This window comes from Bos indicus x Bos taurus, chromosome 7 (genome assembly GCF_003369695.1).
Source record: "Bos indicus x Bos taurus breed Angus x Brahman F1 hybrid chromosome 7, Bos_hybrid_MaternalHap_v2.0, whole genome shotgun sequence".
Lineage (NCBI taxonomy): Eukaryota > Metazoa > Chordata > Mammalia > Artiodactyla > Bovidae > Bos > Bos indicus x Bos taurus.
Window position 1 is genome coordinate 64,159,800 of NC_040082.1, and position 17,765 is coordinate 64,177,564.

General features: G+C 47.1%; 1 protein-coding gene across 6 annotated transcripts in view; it reads right to left on the reverse strand.

Annotated features, from left to right (window-relative positions):
- Window positions 1–17,765, reverse strand: part of LOC113895342 — a 205,455-nt gene that overhangs the window by 182,117 nt on the left and 5,573 nt on the right. For 4 of the 6 annotated variants that reach the window (XM_027546456.1, XM_027546454.1, XM_027546455.1 and 1 more), the window contains exon 1: window positions 5,308–5,684. The exons of 1 other annotated variant lie outside the window; for it this stretch is intronic. In XM_027546456.1, coding sequence (XP_027402257.1) covers window positions 5,308–5,523 — 216 coding nt within the window. In that variant the 5' untranslated portion in view covers window positions 5,524–5,684. Of the gene's footprint in view, window positions 1–5,307; window positions 5,695–17,765 lie in introns of those variants that run through there. One more of the 6 variants, XM_027546452.1, reaches the window with a different exon arrangement.

Here is a 17,765-nt window from a genome sequence, read left to right on the forward strand (position 1 = left end):
CTCCCACAATGAGCATATAAACACATAAAGTTTATTCACTGCAGCATAATATTGCAAACTACCTGAATTCTCAAACAGAGGAAACTGATTGAAAATAAACTTGTTCGCTCAGTTGTTTCCGACTCTTTGTGACCCTGTGGACTGTAGTCCGCCAGGGTCCTCTGTCCATGGGATTCTCCAGGCAAGGATACTGGAGTGGGTTGCCATTTCCTTCTCCAGGGGATCTTCCCAACCCAGGGATTGAACCCGGATCTCCTGCATTGCAGGCAGATGCTTTATCCTCTGAGCCAACAGGGAAGCCCCTGTTATATACATACAATGGAGTAAAAATATGCTGCTGTAAAATAGAATGGGAAAGACTTTTATTAACTGATAGAGTGGTTTCTAGAATATATTGCTAAATGAAAAACACAGTATACGACATTTTGTGTAAGAAAAAAGCAAAAAAAAGGAAAACATAAAATGTTTGCTGGTTTTTGCAAAAAGAGACACACCGGAAGAAAAAAAAACAGAAAAAAATAAGATTGGTTACATCTGAGGGAATGGTGTAACACTTCTCCGAGCATATTTTTAATACAGCTTGGACTTTGGGAAGCATATTAATATTGTACATAATCAGAAATAAAATTCTATCAATAAGGATGAGGGGAACAAAAAGCTAAAATCGAAAGCAAATGAACCAAACATACTTCTGATAAATCTAATCATGAGATATCATCTGATAAACCTAAATTGAGAACAACACTGAAAAGGAAAGGAAATAAGAGGTAATCCAAGTAATGTTTAAAAAAAAAACAAAAAAAAACCACAAAGTATGCAAGATCCCCTGGAGGAGATGGCAACCCACTCCAGTATTCTTGCCTGGAAAATCCCATGGACAGAGGAGCCTGGTGGACTACGGTCCATGGGGTCGCAAAAGTCAGTCCAACTTAGTGACTAACCAACAACAGCAGCAAATGTTGACTATATACCATCTTTCCCCCTTAGAAGGGGAAAGGGGGGAAAGAACTACAAACTAATCGTGAACTCTTTCTATTTCTGTCTCGTTTGGATTTTGACTGTGCTTTGTGTGACATGCAGAATGGGTCCCCGACCAGGGATCAACCTGGGACTCCTCAGTGAAAACACCAAATCCTAATCATAGGCAACCAGGGAACTCCCAGGTGAACTCTTTTAGTTAGGCCTTTTTTTTTTATATACAGTTAATATGGGTATAGAAATTTTGAAACTATTTTATGTATATTATATGATTGAGGGTATCAGTAAATGTGTGGTGTTGTTGGGAGCCAGGGTTCTCACTGTAGAGGAAGGGAGATTCAAATGTGGGATGGTATGAAGGGAGCTAACGAAGAACAAGCAGGGATGGGATGGCTTGAGGGCAACATCATGGAACCGTGGCAGGTTGTATACATATACACGCATGTAGGTATATAAAGTTTGAAATATGTATACACATATGCGTGCCAGTCACTTAGTCACGTCCAATTCTTTGTGACCCCATGGACTGTAGCCCACCGGGCTCCTCTGTCCATGGAACTCTCTAGGCAAGAATACTGGGGTGAGTTGCTATTTTCCTCTCCAGGACATATATACATATATAACTTCAAATGCGTGTTATTTATTTATTTCGAAGCTAGGATGTGTTAAGTGTGTATTTGTGTGTATATATATACAATACGTACCTCCTATATTTGAAGGGGTCTAGAAGCAATGACATGCCAGTAGCACGGGGCGTACCTATTTACATACCATTCTCCATTAAAAGGAACCGGGGTTCCTGAGCACAATGCCTGATTCCAAGACAAGGGCAGCGGCAAGGAAGGTACAAGGCAAGCCTGAAAGTACCTTGTTAATGCCGAAAAGCAAACTCAAAATATCGATGGTAGCGCGTCAAAGGACGCAGGAGCCAAGCTGGAAGGCGACTTCACTGGCTACATCTGGGACAATTTCAGGATCCAAATACATAACAATACTAGAGCTTATAACCCATGGAATAAAATAGGCATCTATGAGACTATGATGGAGAAGGCAATGGCAACCCACTCCAGTACTCTTGCCTGGCAAATCCCATGGACAGAGGAGCCTGGTAGGCTGCAGTCCATGGGGTCGCTAGGAGTCGGACACTGAGCGGCTTCACTTTTACTTTTCACTTTCATGCATTGGAGAAGGAAATGGCAACCCACTCCAGTATTCTTGCCTGGAGGATCCCAGGGATGGCGGAGCCTGGTGGGCTGCTGTCTATGGGGTCGCACAGAATCGGGCACGACTGAAGCGACTTAGCATAGCGTAGCATGAGACTATGATGAGGAAGCAGCAGGAGAAGCAGAAGCAGGAGATGGGGGAAGCAAAAAGGGAGGAAGGAAGAAGAGAGGGAGGGTGCAAGGCAGGGATGGTAGGCTCTTACTCAAAGGAGAATGCCAACTGATAAACGTGGAGAAAGTATGGGAACTGGAAAATCACCACTTTATGACCAACATAGTAAAGACTGGTTGGGAAAAGAATCATTGAAGGATGCTAGATTCAGAGTGGAAGGGATGTGATGAAGAGCAGGTTATTCCCATGTCATAGTGGCTCTTCACGGACCACTTATCAGTTACAAGGGGGAAGAGTAACCTCCGCTGACCCTTGAGCAACTTAAGTCTGAACTGCACAGGTCTACCGATCCGCACACTTTTTTTCAATAATAAACACTACAGTACTCCGCTATCTGTGGTGGGTTGGCTTCAAGGATGGAAAACTGCAGACAAAGAGGAACCGCACGTACAGAGGGCCACCCATAAGTTATATGCAGATTTTTGCTGTTCAGAGAGTCGGTGCCCCAACTCCCATGTTGTTCAAGGGTCAGCTGGATACAGTGTAGTAACCAGACAACACCTTGACCAGGAAATCTAAGTGACCATTGCGGGACACCAACATGGAACACGGAAGGCAGCACGTGCCTCCTGCTCTGAAACCTTGAAAGGATGCGGCAGCCCAGCCAGAGCTCTCAAACCTGAATCTAAAGATAAAGAAAAGCTGAAGAATAGTTCCAGACTGAAAGTCATCCAACAGAGCCCTGACAGCTAAATGCAGTCTGTGCTCATGGACTGGATCCTGTACTGAAAGGAAAAAATCTGGAACAGGGACTGTAGATGCAGGGAGACAATTAACTACTCAATCACAAACATCTTCCAGTTCTGAAGGGAGCTTCTGAAATCTTGATTTGGCAAAGGCTCCCACGTACTCTTCCCCACGGCTGCATCCCCTTCACTAACAGTAAGCAGGTGTTCTGAGGAGGACATCCATCCAGGGCCTGGAGAGGGCAGCCCCAGACTCCCAGCCTTTAATGTGCACAAAGAGTTAGGCTGACTTAAGTATTCCTAGACTTCCACAGTGGATGCCAAAACCCCAGAGCACCTTCTAGACAAGCCTCGGGCATAGTGGAGGCCTAGAAACAAAGGGTGTGGCCTTCTTCTGACCTTCAACCAGAATGGAGGTGGCCCAATGGGCAAAAGCCCAAACTCTGCCCCTGCTGGAATTCAATGACCTTGTGTCTGAGGCCACAACCTCAGACTTTGCAAGAAGTCCCTTGATCCTCCTCCCAGTCTGGCTGGCCAGCAGAAGCTGTCAGCAGACACCCCAGTGACTCATTCACTGTGAAGATGGGGAGAGTGGGGGAAAATGGGAAAGGAGTGGTCACTCATGTTTAGATGTACTTTTCTTTCTGAAGATTTATTCTAGATGATTGTGTCTGACATACTCAGAGTGAGAATGGCTTTGGTGCCGAAAACAAAGGGAAATGGGAGATTTCATGTTCTCAGAAATGTATTCAGTTGGATCATAGCTGGCATTGGTATGTCCATGGTTCCATGAGATTGTATCGGCTGAAGACAGGAGGGACCAAGCAAGGAGTCTGTATTTTCCATGTCTTCAAGTCACTGAAACAATTTTGGAATTTCACAATGTTCACCCTCACAGCCAGGTGAATACTGAATGATTCCAGTAGGGCAAGCAGGGGTGAGGGGGAGAGGAGAGGGGCATGGAAATTCAGGGAGAGGACCAGATGGCCGTGACGACAGCTCTGTCATCTCCTTTAGCTCTTCCCGAAGTATCTGTTTCTATGCTCTTGAATCTCATTTGAGGTCAAGATCCAATTTGTATTCAAGCTAATAATTAGGGCTTTGCTTGCAGAGGTTTGCTTGTTGGAGTCAGAGCAACATTCAGCTGCCTAGGCCGAGATCCCATGGAGAAGAAAAGCAGGGCTGGATTTTATCTCTAGGATGGGCTGACGCAGAGCCTGGCTTCACCCAGGGCTTAAGTGGCTGGTAGCAATGACACTCAACAGCCAGAACTAACACTAAGTGATGGGTTGACAACAAGCAAACCAATTGATGTTCTAGAAGTCCATTTTGTCTTCTCCTTCCTCAACAGATAAACACTACAATGAGTTTCCCAAGTGACAATCACAGAGGATTCCAGCATTTTACAAAAACCAGTCTTATCAGCCCCAAATTCAAGTGCCACAATGGCTTCCTCACCTCTCAGCTTTGTGACCCTGGAAAGCATCACCACCCTCCCAAACCACTCCATCTCCTAAAGGAGAATGTTCCCACTTACAAGACTTCCCCACATTTTCTTCTCACTGGCCTCTGAAATACGTTATCACAGGAGAAGGAAAGTTATAACACATGAACTTGGAGCAGCTGGAGAGAAGACTGAGAATGACTCAGGAGTCTTCTTTGTTTCAGAAAAGGCCATTTTGTACCCAGTTATGGGAAAGGCCAAACGCTGAGGTGCACCTTCAAGCAACCTGGAATGAGGAAGAGCAACCACCCCTTCTCTCTTCACTTGCCACAACTCTGGGGAAAAGCTCACAACTCCAGATGCATAAAGCCAGGAAGACAGTCACAGCTCAGCCAACTGCCCCCTCTTCCAAGGTGCCCACAAGGGGCGTGAGGAAGAGCATCAGCACAGTTAGCAACCACAGGGCTCACCTGGGGGCCTCAGAAACCCTGCCCTTTCTGCTGAGGCCCACCTGGGAGTCAAGAGTCCCTCCCGGAGGCTTCCTGCCCCCAGGGAATTCTCTAGGCTGAGCGGCTTCAAGCTTTAGGAGCCTGACCAGGCTGCTCACCAGAGAGGTTGCCCCAGCTCTCTCAAGGCGTCTGAATGGCCTGATTTGAGAATACTACGCGGCCTCAGAAAGAAGTCCCCCGTCAGAATTCCTCTGGAGGACATGTGAATGGGGGACAGGGCAGCTTGCTGGCTGGCGGCCATTCTAAGCACCAAGGCGGGAGTTAGTGGTGCCAGGTGTGTTTAAAGTCTGCTTACCTTTGGTTCCTCATGCCGGTGTGACGGACAGTATTGTGGGAAGGCGTATTCAGTCGGTAAGACGTTTCTGTCAGAGAGGCCGAAAATAAAAGGGAAGGGGTGGGAGGGAGGCCGCTTTTGTGCTGGGAGTAAACAGCCAGTGGCCTGGGGTTTTTTCTTCTCCTCTTCATGTGCACAGGGCTGTGAGCACTGGAAGTTTACTGACTTCTCTAACATTCCTCCTTCTCCATAAAAATGCAAGTCCCGGCTAAGGAGGATTTCTCTCCCTCCTCTGTTGGCTAACCTGAGAGACTACAGCCAGCCACTTGGCGGTTACCGAAAGCCCAGGCCTGGCATAATGAGAAGATTTCTGACCATGGGGCACTGCTCCATACAGAACTCCTCCAAAGGCAGTCGGCACCCAGGAGGAAACATGCCAAAGAATTTCTTCTCCATTAAATTATGAGGTGAGCTGAAAAAACACAACTAAATCACCCCTAGTCCAGGGCTCACATGAACCCCTGGACTAAGAAAATAACTTTTTAGGGCTGGTTTCTCAGCAGCCACTTGGCCAGATACCAGAGTCCCTTCCCTACGATTTCAGACACTAGGAGGGAAGAACACTTTGGCCTTAGATAAGCCAGGAGACCGTGACCTAAAAACAGGCACCCTTGGCTTTCAGGGTCAATCACCTCCCCCGAAACAGACTAGAGGAAAGGTATTAACATTACACATAAGTCAGCCCCCATGAAAACAGCTTGACCTCTGTTGGTAAAACTTGGGTGTCAGCGGTCCAGTCACACTGCTGAGCGGCATTAAGCACAGATGCCCCACTGGACCTCAGACTCTGTGTTTAAGGCCTGGGAGAGCCGCAAGCGGGCGGGGCTGAGAGGGATGCAGTCTTTGTGTATAAAACTACCATGGAATGAAAATACACAGTGTCTCAAACTGGGCTGAGCGCCGGGCGTGGGCCAACAGCAGCTGTGGCTCCTGGCCCCCTCCAGTGGGGCCTGGAGAAGCCACGGCTCCAGACCCCCTCCCTAAAACAGGAATGAGAGTATCCTCGCCACACTTGTCCTCTGCCCTTTCATGTTCCTAAAGCACACGTGACTTTCTCAAAGTCAGGCCAAATCCATTCCTAAGACTTGGCCCATTGGTCCCTGGAAAGAGGTTTAGTTCTGCCCCCAGATGGTTCAGAAATGGACTGCTGCACTGCTTTGTATCAAAATGCCCCAAACATCCACCAAACTAGAGCCCCACTTTGTTAAAAGTGCCTTAGAGAGCTGTTCACATGAGTGAACTCCAGCCTGTTTGTTGGGGGTTCCTGATTTCTCCAGAACTGCTCGTCTACAATACTGGGCATGGTTCATTGTGTAGTAAAAGGTCCCCAGCTTCCAGTGAGAAAGCGCCACAGCCTCCTATATACTGAAGCTCCTACACCTTTCCTTCTGACCTTTGGCTGAAGTTCCCTGCGCTATCCATCCACACTCTGGGGACTTCCCAGGAAGGAAGGAATGAGATGGGCTGGGCAGACCCCTCTGCTCAGTATAAGAATGCCCAGGTTGGACAGGCTGGCTTGTCCTCCCTTTGTTCCACTGTCTCAGGGCAGAGCACCAGCACCACATCAGGGGGTCACAGCCCACACCCCACACTGTGGCTCTTACAGGGCACACACCAAACCCTTTCCAGACACCACTGCCCTATGAGGCCCCAGTGACACCCTGGACCTTCCATTGGTCCCATGGCTGCCTGAGAGAAAGGATGCCAGGACAGGAGGCATCCTGTGCATTATATTCCTGGGTGGGTTAGCTCAGGGGCCACAGATGGGGGCCTGGGAAACCTCGGAGAACCAGCCGAGGGGGCTTCAGGAGAGACCTGCAGGTCAACCAGTCTGTGGGCCCTGGACCAGTTTGTGGGCCCTGGCCAGCACACAGCGGCGGCCGCAGAGAAGTCATTAACAATCCTCCCCGGGGTTCGGAAGCCAGGCCTGGCCGGTCCCACCAGCGCGGCTTCTCCCGGCGTCACCACCGCAGGCGGCCAACAGGTGGCAGGAGAGCTTCGGGGAGCGCTCACCTGACACGGCGGCTCTTCCGCCACCGCAACTAGCAAGGGCCGAGGTCTCCCTCAAAAGCTGCGGGAAGGAAGGGACCCCGGGGAGGGAAGGGTCAGGGAGGAGAGAGCGGAATGGGCGCGTGGGAGCCGGCCAGCCAGCGGGGGCTCTCCTTCCGCCCGGCCGCGGAGAAGGCGCTCCAGGCTCCAGCCTACCTTCTCCCGGCTCCGCGAACTTCACCTCCACCGGCCAGGGGATGGAGAACTTCGCTGGGTGCGGACCCCTGTGGGGGAGACCGGGGGGGAGGGGCCCGAGAGTCCCGGCCCCACGGTGCAGGTTCCCCCAGCCTGGCACCCTGCCGGGTGAACCCCTGGCCAGCAGGGCCGCTCTGGTCTGGGCTAGTCCTCTATCCGCGGGTGGGTTTAGAATTACTTGTAAAGAGCGAGAGTGCGGAGCGGGAAGTGGCTGACGCAGTGAGAGAGACAGCCCAGAGAGATGGGGTCCGTGGCTGTCATCGGCACCCCTTCTTGGCTTCTTGTTGCAAACAGTGACGATAAAGTTACGTGTTTTTGTTTTTTTTTTAAGAACCGGAACAGTACCAGAGGAATTTTGCCTCTTTTATAAATAACTTGCAACATTTCCTACCACCAAATTCCAAAGCTAACAGAGGGAACCCCTTCAGCAATGCCACAGCACTTTGTTCTGTACGGCCTCACACGTTACAGACAGTGAAAGGAATCCATCAGGTTTAATTGGTTCTGCTCTGGTCAGAACTGAGGTCTCTAGAAGCCTCCCATATACTTTACAATTTTAAGTTTGAGGACCCTAAACTAATGATGTGAAACTAATGTAGTGTAACATAAAGTGCCCTCTCTGCCAGTAGGAAATAATTTCTGCAGTGCTTCTAAAAACCAAACCAAACCAAACAAATAAATCAAATGATTTTACAATGTGGAAAAGCCATGAGCGCGCTGGGCTGGAGCTCTGTTTGGGGGAAGCAGGCAGGCAGTTTGAGGCTGGGAGCTGCTCAGCCTCTGGCCTCCGCGGCTTTGCTGGGCTCCGGGTGCCTGCAGCTGGGAGCATTCGAGCCTCTTACTCAGCACGCTCAGGAAAACAATCTGGACCACAAATTCAAAATGACAGTTTTAACAAATACGATTTCAGCTTTTATATTTGGATTTAGGAAGGGGATGATGGCCTTACCCAGGAATCACTATTAAATAATAAGCTTATAACATATTTGCTGATGGCCATATATAGACCCTGCTTCAAATTAACTTTAAAATGTGCTGCTGATATGGCTTGTACTTAGAAGGAAAACAAAGCTGGTGACTGGGTAGATTTAGTCTAAGGGCAAACGTACAGAAATGTACACATGGTTGAACGGCGCTTTGGCTACCTGAACGGCCAAAGGAGGCTTTAACATTTAAGTTGGTTCTTTAAAGATTTACAAGAAAATTTTTTTCCCTGAATTGTTTAGAATATCTTTTTTTTTTTTTTAAACAATTAAAGTATGCTCAAGCTCTGACAATTTCAGCATCTCGGAAGTTGACATTTTTTAATGCATTTACTTTATTGTGAAATTGCGATTTGTTAATGAAAGAGAATTGGTTGCATCTGTCTGTTTACAGGTTTTTAATATCCACCAGTCATTTGACCAATGTAGAGAGCAAATAAATATTTTCTCCCATGTCATTTTTTTAATTTCCCAGAAACAAGAGTTCCTTTATTATCTGTGACCTACTCAAATGAGAATTATTGTTAAAGAGTTGCAGGTTTTTTTGTACCTGCTGAAGCATTTAGAGCCCAAAGCGCCATATTTCTCTGGAACATTTTTGTTGAGCTTAAATAGTCTTACCTGCCTATCTTATATTACTTAGGGTTGGGTAACATAGGTCGCTTTGGAAAAGATAAACAAGCTACCATCAAAGAAATGAAATAACTAGGAAGGACGCTTTCAGTGGCAGCAGGCAGAGAGTGACTATTGTCCTAGTGCTAGAGAAATATTCGTATATTTTGGAAAATGCAAACAAATAAAGGGACAAATCGGTGAGGATTAACTAAAGGCTCAAATAATACGAACAGCTGTCTGTCGCCCTGCGTCCATGTTGGGCTTCAAGGGGAAAAGTTCACACAAAATTGGGTTTGCATTTACTGAAGAAATTAAGGTGATTTGACTCAACACTGACCATGTAGGTCTACAAATCATTTATTACTCACTCATCCACCAGAAGGAAAGCATCTATGGGAACCTTTTGTACGTGAACTTTTGCGTTTCTGAGAGCAGAGGCACAAAAGAGAAGGCTTCGCTGCTGTTGTTTAGAAATGATTACAGCTAATACCTGACCACGGCTGATTGTCCTGTCGTTCACCACTTTAACATCGGAAGCATGTGATCAGCCCTCCAGATGCCCATTATTAATTGCATGCTCTTTGATGTCTGAACGTCGATGGAATCTACAAAGGCATTAACGTAAGAAAATAATGTCTCCTGAAAAATTCCCAAGTCACTGCCTGGTGAACGCTGCATGTTCCCTATTCGATTGCTCACCTTTGGGGGCACCGTGAAAATACCCTCAAACCCCAGATATTTGCCAAACGCTTCAGCAAAAAAAAAAAAAAGAATTTCAAAACTTATCTAAAATTTCTATTCCACGTGGGGAGAAAACAGCACATTTGCTCATTCAAGAAGCACCTATGTAATTACAAGCAACAAATTTCTAAAATGCTTATGGTTCAGGAATTTACATGAACAGAACTATAAAGAAATAAAAAGACACAGTGTTGGGGGGGTGGATAGAAAAACAAAGGTTCAACAGTTCCATTGGACAAGTGAATAAAGGCCACCTCGTTACAAATACCTCCACTTCGCTAATGTTTATTTTCTCCCAAGAGACAACTTTATTTTTTAAAGGCTTATCATGAGGGAAATCGCTGACTATAGGTAAATTTCTTTTCTCAGGCAGAACTCAAAAAAGAGATATTGTTATAACATGGTTTCTTCTGTGCAGTTTCAAAACAAATAGACTTTTGTTTTTACAAACCATTTATTTGGGGGGATTTATTTGAAGAAAAATTTTCCTTTGCAAAGAAAAATTTATAAAAAGCTACATGTGCAGATCACTTGACCCACTGCCTATCATAACATCTTCACACATCTCAAGGATTTAACATAGTGAAAGGAAAAGAGCAAAGAGAGTTTGAAGGGCAGCCCAGCGCGGCTTGCATGGATGGTTGCTTTCCTATGCAGAGCTCAGGAATACATCCACCCCAGAAATATTTGTTTATCATGAAAAAATATTTGAGCCACCAAATGTTGAATTCTTTCACATTTTTGGGCATGGTCTTTTTGCCATCTGGAATTAAGTATGTTAGTGAAGCTTGTGTTTTCAAATATTAGATTTTCTATCCTTCTCTGAAACTTTCTCAAGCACAGAACTGAATCATCTCACCTTTCCAAAAATGAGACAACTAAAAATGAGAATTTTTAAAGAAAAAGAAAATCTCTTCCTAAGAGTGGAGCTAGGAAAATAAAAAATAAAATAATCATACTGCGTATCTTTCTCGGAGTTCAACTACATAATCTCTGACAGATCTATAAGAAAATAGATCGGGTAATTTGCTATCTGAAATAATGCACAATTAAAAGTAAAATAAATATTTAAAGCAATCTTCCTGCTCAGAAGAATTGGAAAATTAAACATTTATAGCCAGAAATCTTAGACTCTCGATTCCTCTACTCTTATACTTTGCAGGGGTAGAGATGGAGTTTCCCACTGTGTAAAGATACTCTCTGCAAATAATATCATGACTTCTACGTGTACAAATCCCACAAACATAACGATGTACTAGCTAAATGTAAGCCCTCTCTGAGTTCCCAGTAAATCTAAATATGTACGAAATTAAAATTGAAACAAGGAACAAGTCTAGTGTTAGTCCTTTCAAAATACTAATTTAATAACTCTCCAAGAAACAGAGTGTTTTAGGAAAGGCAACCCAGATGTCAGCATATAAAATCAAGCTATAAAGTGCCCTTCAAATATATTTCAATCATTTTTAAATATTTACATTTAATAAGGACAAGTTTTTACGGCAAGAGAGAGGTAATTACACTTATCATTCATGGAAAAATGTAGTTTTAATGGCTTGTATATTGATTTGCAAAGGTGAAATAGTAACCTAAAATATGTCATTGTCTTTTTTTTTCCTCCTGTTCAGCAATTTGTTGCTTTTGCAAAAACAAAATATGAAATGGTAGATGTGCCCGTGCTAGGGCTGAGGTGGAGGGAAACCCATTGTTAAATATTCACACTCGCACGTTTTCCCCTCTTTTCTCGATGTCTCTTTTCTGCTAAACTGAAACCCCAAGTATTTGTGCTTTGGGGGATAATTAGAAGAATCTTATCGTACTTTTATAGACCTTCCTAATGAGGCTATTTATTTGGCAAACATTAGCCAGCCAAGGATTAGTAACACCTTGATATGGACCGTATAGAAGCTGCTACCCCCCTGCCCACTCGACACAAAAGCCTATCTTATCGGCAGAACAGGCTCAGTGCAGGCAAGTCATGGCTTCTGAAAATTCACCAGGGGTCAGTCTTCATTAGTCACAACCTCTGAGACCAGGGGCCGAGGCAAATTCAGGTTTGGTCACTTTGAGGCCAGCAACCCTGATGAAACTCAGGGCGGTGGGTTGCTGGGAAGATGGGGAGGGGCAGGAACCCAGGAATCATCTGGGTGGGTCTTGGGGGAAACATCGCTGACATTCAGCATGCAACTGCCCCTGGGAATGACCCAGGCCTCCAAATCCCGGGGACGGGGGGGCCTTCCTCTTTACAAGGAAATAGACTTCAGGTATCTCTGAGAGCAAAACAAACTAGACTTTCTCTATTTGCTTGTGCCAGCAGGGAAAGCAAGTCGGAGGGAATTGGTGACCTGTCCTAAAATACCTCACTCCCATCCAAAGCCCTCTTTATTTTTGATGCTTTGACATAATCTCAGAGAAAGACTATTAATTTGATTAAAAGTGATTTTAAAAAGTGATTTAAGATGAATTCATAAATAAAATACTCTCACCTCTGGCAGGGAGGGCAAAGGGCTTTGCATGTCTGGCCTGGGAAGTCCTGACACATTCTGGGACTCTAAGAAGGGCAGACTAGAGAAATAAACAAACCGTTCAGGCCAGCTTTTCAAAATCCGCCAATGTGGAATTCCCAGTCCAAGGCTTCTGACTTCATTTTGGGCAACCAGGCTGGAGGGGACAACCTTGAGGTGGGATGACAGGGGTTAGGTTTGCAAATGACCTAAGGTGGATAAATATTTGTAAAACACTTTGAGAATTAACGAGCTACACAAGCACCCCTACTAAAGAAAAGGCCTCCATTCCGTCACTTAGGAAATTTTTCAGGGGAGCTAATATCTGAGGCCCAAGACAAAATGTGGCCTAAAGACGCAGGCCCTACACGCAGGCTCGTGGCCAGGCTCTGGGTGGCAGAAGATTCCATAAAGAACGCTCTATGGTGAGTCTGTCCCGAGAGAGAGATTGCTGAACTCTTGATTTCTGCCATTTCTGAGTGGCCCCTTCTCCACTGGTGAGCCCACCTGTGGGGTCTCTCTCGGAGGGCTAGGTGATCGACTCCTTTCTGGCTGAAGCCATTGGACCCCCAGAATAACTGCAAGGATTAAAGGGCCACTGTGGGAGGCTGTCACCCCCACCTTCCGAGGCCAGGGTTGACAATATCCAACCCTTGAAGAGTGGGAGGATGGAGGCTGTTGGCTTGGCCTCACTCTCTTTGTCTAAGACAGGCACCCTAACCACAAAAACAACTCTTGCAATTGGCACCACTTCTGTAACCATAGCAACCAGCGCTTCTAGAAAGGCTAACGCATTGGTTTGGGACTCACAGCCAAATTAAGATTTCCGCAGCTCAGTTTGCTTCTCACTCGTCCCCTACCCCTCCTCTGGGACTGTCAAGAGCACAGCCCCGAGTGGCTGGATGACTACATAACCACACAGGCCCACAGCTGCTGGCTTCCGCCCAAGGAGTGGCTGCACACCAAGGCCCCAAATGCTGAGACAGGTGAGCCCCCAAAGGTGTCCACTGAGTTTCCATAGCAACGGAATATTTGTCAGACGGAGGAATCCATGAGGGAACGGGGAAGCAGAAAGGGTAGTTTTCCATTCCTGTTATGGAAGCAGCTGAATCAGTAAGCATTGAGGTCTCACAAAGCCAGACAAGGGTGAGCAAGGGTCAGTGGACTGGAGATGCTAGTGGTGGACACTGGCAGAGGAGGAGAAAAGCATTAAGGGCGCCTCCTACCCAAAATTGCCACACTGACCAGGTGATGCTGAAGTGTAGGTGTACTTGAAACCATGGAGCCTTCCCACCTCCCAACATGACACCCACAGCCCCTCAGACTCCCACTTAGCTTGATTCAATAGGCCAGTCTCCAAACTCCCCTCAAAAACAATGAGCAACATTCAGGCCCAGCCTCTAGACCATAGATGTGAGGGATTGGCGAGTTCATGAAGAGCAGGGTTGGTCTAAACTTTGGCCTGTTGGACACGGCTTTGGCCGTGTCAGTCCCATAGGCTGGGTGAGATATCTGTTCCTGACTGTCTGAGTCAGTAACAATTTGCAGTGAGGGCCTATTCTGCAAACTAAAAGAGACTGGAGATGGGCTATTAGCTCAGCTCTTTTCATGTGGAATTACTTCTACTGGCACTAATACGCCATCATTTGAAAGCCTTAACCCAAACGGACGGGCGTCTGCCCCAAGCCAAAGCTGCCTGGACCGAGGCAGCGCTCTCCATGTGCTAGCTATTACCAGGTTGTTTGGTCCTGTCCCCAGTCGGCATTTGTTGCCGCGCACTGAAAAACTGCTGTCAGGAAATGTTCTTTTCTAAATTACATAATTAGGGTATTGGGGAGCGTAGTGAAGGCAGATTAGGGGGGCATCACTTGTTCTTACTGCAAACTATGATTCAAAGCACATAAGTAAACACTTAAACTATGTGAATGGTTTAATATTGATTAAACAATGATCTCTGAGACCAAACTCTAGCATGGTAGGTGGAAGGAGCTTGAAGGAGGAGAAACAAAGAGTCTGCTGAATAGTGTGCACTGATTTACAGAGAAGTGTGGACTTTGACCTGACAGATCAAAATCAAGATTTTGGAATGATTACCTAAAATAAAGTCCGAGGGTCCCGCCCCTGCAAGCTGAGGGTAGGGCTGGGGGCTAAATTGTCAGGGTCGGGGGTCAAGTTCTTCCCTCAGAAAGACCAGCTTCTCACTCACACCCACTTCCAGAAATGGAGACTCAGGCAAAGTGCCGGCTCAAATTGCGTTTCATTTATTGTTTCTAACTACGGGCCACGGACTTCAACTTGATTAGAAAATTGTGCTGACGCTTCCTGTGAAGTGTATCCCGAGCCCTCCAGAGGAACTGCAGAAGGGAGTTTTCTGCAGGCACCCGCCTCCCCTGAATGGCATTCCCACTGCCGACAGTGCCCTTAGCTACACGTGTGCCCAGATGCCCGGGCAGGTGGAAGGGCCGCCCTCGAGACATCAGCCCCAGGCAGGAGACCTGGTGAAGGACCCCCTGGGGACCAGTGCAGGTCCTCAGACTCCCTGAGGGTGGGGCAGCCAGGCCCCTGCAGGGTGGGGCTCAGAGAACAGCTCCCCACTCATTTCCGGGGACCTTCCACCCAGTTAGTCACAGGGGCTTTGCCGAGGGGAAGCCCAGAGGCGCCTCATGTGCAGGCAGATCTCAGCAGCCTGGCATCTCCCTTCCCCTGGCCCATCTGTGTTTGCTCTCCTCTGCTCTCCTCATCCGAATTCAGGGCAGTAGAGTGCCAGGGAGTAGGGAGAAGGCTACCAGAGCATAAAAATGCCAATAATAAAATCTAGTCTGTTTTTAAAAGCTCACCCTGCACTAAGCATTGTAAACTCACTATTCATCACATCAAGTGATTACAACAGCCCTCTGTGGTAGGTATTATTATCTATCCCTGTTTTGTAAATGACAAAAAAATACGCGCACAAGAAGGACGATTTGCCCAAGATCACACAGTAATTCTATAAATTTTACTCTATTTAACAAACACAGAGCTCTTTCTTTGTGCCAGCTGCTGTTCTAGATGTGTTATAAATATTAACTGATTAAATTTGCAGTGCAACCTTGACGAATATGTACTGTCAATCCCCATTTTAAAAAGAACAAACTGAGGCACAGAGACGTTAAGTTACTTGCCCCAGGTTGCACAGCCAATACGTGACTAAGCCAAGATTCTACTGTGGGCAAGCTGGCTCCAAAGCCCAACTTCCTAACCCCTCCAAAGAACTGAGGGCAGGTCCTTAACAAAAGAAGGAAACTTGCCCTTCTGCAACACACCAAGAGGCTCAGGGAGAAGGAGCAGCACTGTCTCGTGCTGACGTGGAGAGCATGCTGGTCTGAGAGGCTGGAGGTCTGCTCCAGGACCAGCCCTGCTTCGTGCTGATGGGGGACGCACTGCCCAGCCCCCTGAGGCCTCACTTACCACCTGCAACTTGAGGTGATGAGAGCCCAGGGACCCTCCGTGGTCTCAATCTCAGCCTCTAGGGGACTAACAGGGTTCAGGTAAGTCTAGGGAGTTGGGGAGAGTTGGGGAGCCTGCCGTCCTCCTTCCCAGCCCTCCTCTCCACTCCCACCCCCACCCCACACCTTGAGCCAGGCTTGGGGGGATCTCTACTGGGGAATCCATAATCTCCCCGTCCTTCTTCCCACCTGCACAGATGCTTGGGTCCCTAACATATGACCACCTCCAACAAATTTTCTCTTCTCTGCCAGCGCTCTGTGGAGCCAACAGATGCAGGATGCAGAAGGGGGCACAAAGTGAAAATCCTGCAAAGATTAGTTTCTTTTCATTTACGTGTTCAAAATATGGCCAAAGAGTACAAATAAACACATCCCTCCCACCCACTGCCGTAAACAGCTCAAGTGCTGTGCATGGAGAACCCATCAGGGCGCCTGGGATGAAGCGCTCCGGCTCAGCCACAGTCCCGGCGGGGACCTAAGAGCCCGGAGGGGACCTAAAAGCCCCGTGGCCTCCCTGTGCTCGGGCTGGGCCGGCAGCTGGCCCTGGGGTCATCTGAGTTGCCTGTGGCTCAAGGGCTCTGCTGCCACCTCCCATCCTTGAGCAATCTGGGCTGAGCCAGAAGTGTGGGTTCGCTGCCATACACAGCTGATGCTCACAGTTTACAGACTCCATGTATACCATTCCCTATTTGCTGAAACTGATTAGTGACCCCCCGAATCAAGCCGTGCAGGACTGGCATGAGCACATGTAGACACGTGGAGAACAGTGAATTTTTGCATTCCCTGATGTGCAGGGTCCCGGGTGAGGTGGGACGTGGCGACACTCTGCCTGGTTGTTTCAGCTCTTACACTCAAGCCTCCTTTCCACAGTCAACATAGTGCCTCGTTGGCCACATTTCTGTGCTTTTTGTTGGTGATTTTACCATTGAAAATGGCCCCCAGGTGCCATGCAGACGTGCCACCCAGTACACCTAAGGGCAAGAATACTGTGGTACGCTTTACAGAGACCATCCCTGTACTAAGTAAGCTTTGTTTAGGCGTGAGGGTGCTACTGAGTTTGGTGATGGTGGTTTAGTCGCTAAGTCGTGTGCAACTCTTGCGATCCCACGGACTGTAGCCCATCAAGCTCCTCTGTCCATGGGATTTTCCAGGAAGGAATACTCGAGTGGGTTGCCATTTCCTTCTCCAGGGGATCGTCCCCATCCAGGGATCGAACTCCAGTCTCCTGCATTGCAGGCAGATTATTTACTGACTGAGCCACCAGAGAAACCCTACTATTGAGTTTAGTGCTCATCAATTAAATATACATATATTACAGAAGGTGTCTCTACACAGAAACTCACATAGGACAAGATTAGGTATCGCTCAGTTGACGAGTGTGTTGTGACTGAGGTTTGCAGGAACCAAACTTTGCACCTCCCTTAGAAGCACAGTTCAGTATTTGCTCTTTCTGTGTCATAGTGACTTTCTAGAACACAACCACTCAGAAATAATGAGAACAACTGGAGTTTCCTTCCTACTGAAGGTGCCTGGGCCTATCAGAGGAGGTGAGATTTAAGGAGATGCAGAGCCAACAGCTGATGTCAGCTACTCTTCCTGCAGCACCGCCTCCCCACACCAGGGCAGGCCTGTTACCTCAAAGAACCTTGTCCGTGTCCTTAATAATACTGTTTAAAACTGTAATAATGGCCACTAACAGCAACTGAACATTTACAGGGAGGCAGGCATACAGTACTGATTTTACATTTACCACACAGTACCTCAACTAAGGGTATATACAGAGAGGGATACAAGATTGTGTCCTGTGAACATAGGTGACCTCAGGCGCCCTGCCTGAGTTAACTTGCACT